Source organism: Frieseomelitta varia, unplaced genomic scaffold (assembly GCF_011392965.1).
Source record: "Frieseomelitta varia isolate USP_RPSP 00005682 unplaced genomic scaffold, Fvar_1.2 scaffold_580, whole genome shotgun sequence".
Lineage (NCBI taxonomy): Eukaryota > Metazoa > Arthropoda > Insecta > Hymenoptera > Apidae > Frieseomelitta > Frieseomelitta varia.
In genome coordinates, this window is record NW_025110346.1 from 350,800 (window position 1) to 352,808 (window position 2,009).

Here is a 2,009-nt window from a genome sequence, read left to right on the forward strand (position 1 = left end):
TGGTCATTTCGAGCATCTTTTGTAAAAGTAATTAAAACAGAAAATTCATTATATCTCATAAACGAAGACAGACAGGACATACATTTATATGACTTTTTTTCATTATTTTTAGGCGTACAATCAGCTCCCGAAGTGGGTCCTACAAGTTATGAAACACTCTGTATATACTACGAAATGTCAGATTTCTCTTTCCACGAGTGTACTGGGGCATCTGTGTCAAATTTGAGGAGTGTGTATAATAAAAAGGACCTGATAAATCAGTCAGGTCGAATATATTAAGTACCGCTACTGATAAGAATGACAATATAAAGATTTTGAGTTAGTTTCAGGAACCTAAAAACGTTTGCAATAAAAATTATAATCGGTCACTATGTTGAACAGTAGAAGTCCAGAAATTGTATTTTAAAACTATATTAATTATATTAAATTGAAACTAAAAAAATTATATTAAAAACCTTATAACTATATTTAACTATAGTAAAAAAAAAAAGTATCATTAACTATATTTAAAAAAACCCTAGGTTTTGTTTATTATTAAATTTTATTTAGCAAACGTTAGGTTTGTCAAAAATTTCTCCGCTCATTTTTCAGCGAATTCTACGACACACGCTTCTCAAAGTTGAACCTCGACTGCTCGAGACACCCGGTACACACGACCAGTATCCACACTCCTCGTCCTTTCATCCGTCATCTTTTTCCCGCAATCCCTGCTGTATATCGGACAGTCACAGCAACGAATCCTTTTATTTCAGCTGAGGAAAAAGGAACCACCGCATCCGATAAGAGTGGCAAAGACGATCGACGTGATAGCAAGAATCACCTTTCCGGTCGCCTATTTCATGTTCCTCACCTTTTTCTTCATCCACTACAAAGGCACATCGTAGACACCGACACCAGAGGCACACCAGAGTTCGAAAAGAATTCCACCGTTGATCATCGAAAACAAAGACACCGTCTTTCCGCGTGAATTTTATTTCAATTTCAATTTACCAAAGAGAATCCGAGGCTAAGGTTCGAGGGGGGGAGGGGGGGGGGGTGTAGGTGACCCGGAAGTCGTTCCTCGAGAGTGCGCGTCGAACGCAGAGAGGGGACAAACGTCGGACAAACTCGACGCCGAAGGAGGAAGTGCTCGGCGATCGTTTTTCTCCGCTCGAGGGAAAATGAAAAAAAAAAAAAGAAAAGGAAAGAAAAGAGGATTCGCGAGAAGTGTCGCGAAATGTCGATGCTTTCGAAGCAAAATTATCACGTCTCGTACGTTGAAGGAAAGGAAAAAAGGAAAAAAAGAAAGGAGAAATGTATCGACGATATATATTGAAACAACGCGTCGATCGGCGCGTGGTTAGGCGAAGATCGTACCGTAAGTTGGCTGTCTTTCCCTTTGGCTTCGAGGGGGACATCGGGGCCGAGAGAAAATTGATGGAAAATTCGCCTCTTCCTCATCTTTTCTCACATGTGATAATTCTTAAAAGCACTCTTTATCGTAAACAAAAAAGAAAAGAAAAAAAAAAAAAGCTTGGTCCGGTGAAGAACAATCGAACGAGGGGCATACGTATGAAGAGAGATAGAGTAATAGAGAGGGAGAGTATGTGTGAGAGACAGTGAGAGTGAGAGGGAGAAAGAATGAAAGAGCGAGAGAAAGGACGAACGAAAAAAAAAAAAAGAAAAAACGCGGACACACTCTTTAAAAAAAACCTCTTTTTTTTCTTCTACTATCGGATCTAGTGATGTCGCTAATTCGAGGATGCTTCTCTGAAAACTAGCTGAAAAGAAAAAGAAAAAAAAAAAAAGAAGAAATCAAATTTACGTACTTAAGGAATGTTAATACTTGTAATCTCACTACAAATAGGTAAGGTCGATGTAAGTGTCGTCCATGAAATCGCTAACTCGTGATTCGCCTTTTACTTAAATATCGACCTTTTTTCTGTACTTTATCGTGGATCTACGATACCGTGGCAAAAATCAACGTGATCGCAAGTTAGCTCTATATTCGTAGACCTTTAAAAAAAAAA

At 38.5% G+C, this 2,009-nt stretch overlaps 1 protein-coding gene across 11 annotated transcripts in view; it reads left to right on the plus strand.

Moving 5' to 3' along the window:
- The window catches only part of LOC122534208 (glutamate-gated chloride channel alpha), a 111,877-nt gene extending 110,104 nt beyond the window's left edge, over window positions 1-1,773 (plus strand). For all 11 annotated transcript variants that reach the window (XM_043664600.1, XM_043664601.1, XM_043664607.1 and 8 more), the window contains one exon: window positions 753-1,773. In XM_043664600.1, coding sequence (XP_043520535.1) covers window positions 753-884 — 132 coding nt within the window. In that variant the 3' untranslated portion in view covers window positions 885-1,773. The remainder of the gene's footprint in view (window positions 1-752) is intronic.
- The last annotated feature ends 236 nt before the right edge of the window (window positions 1,774-2,009 follow it).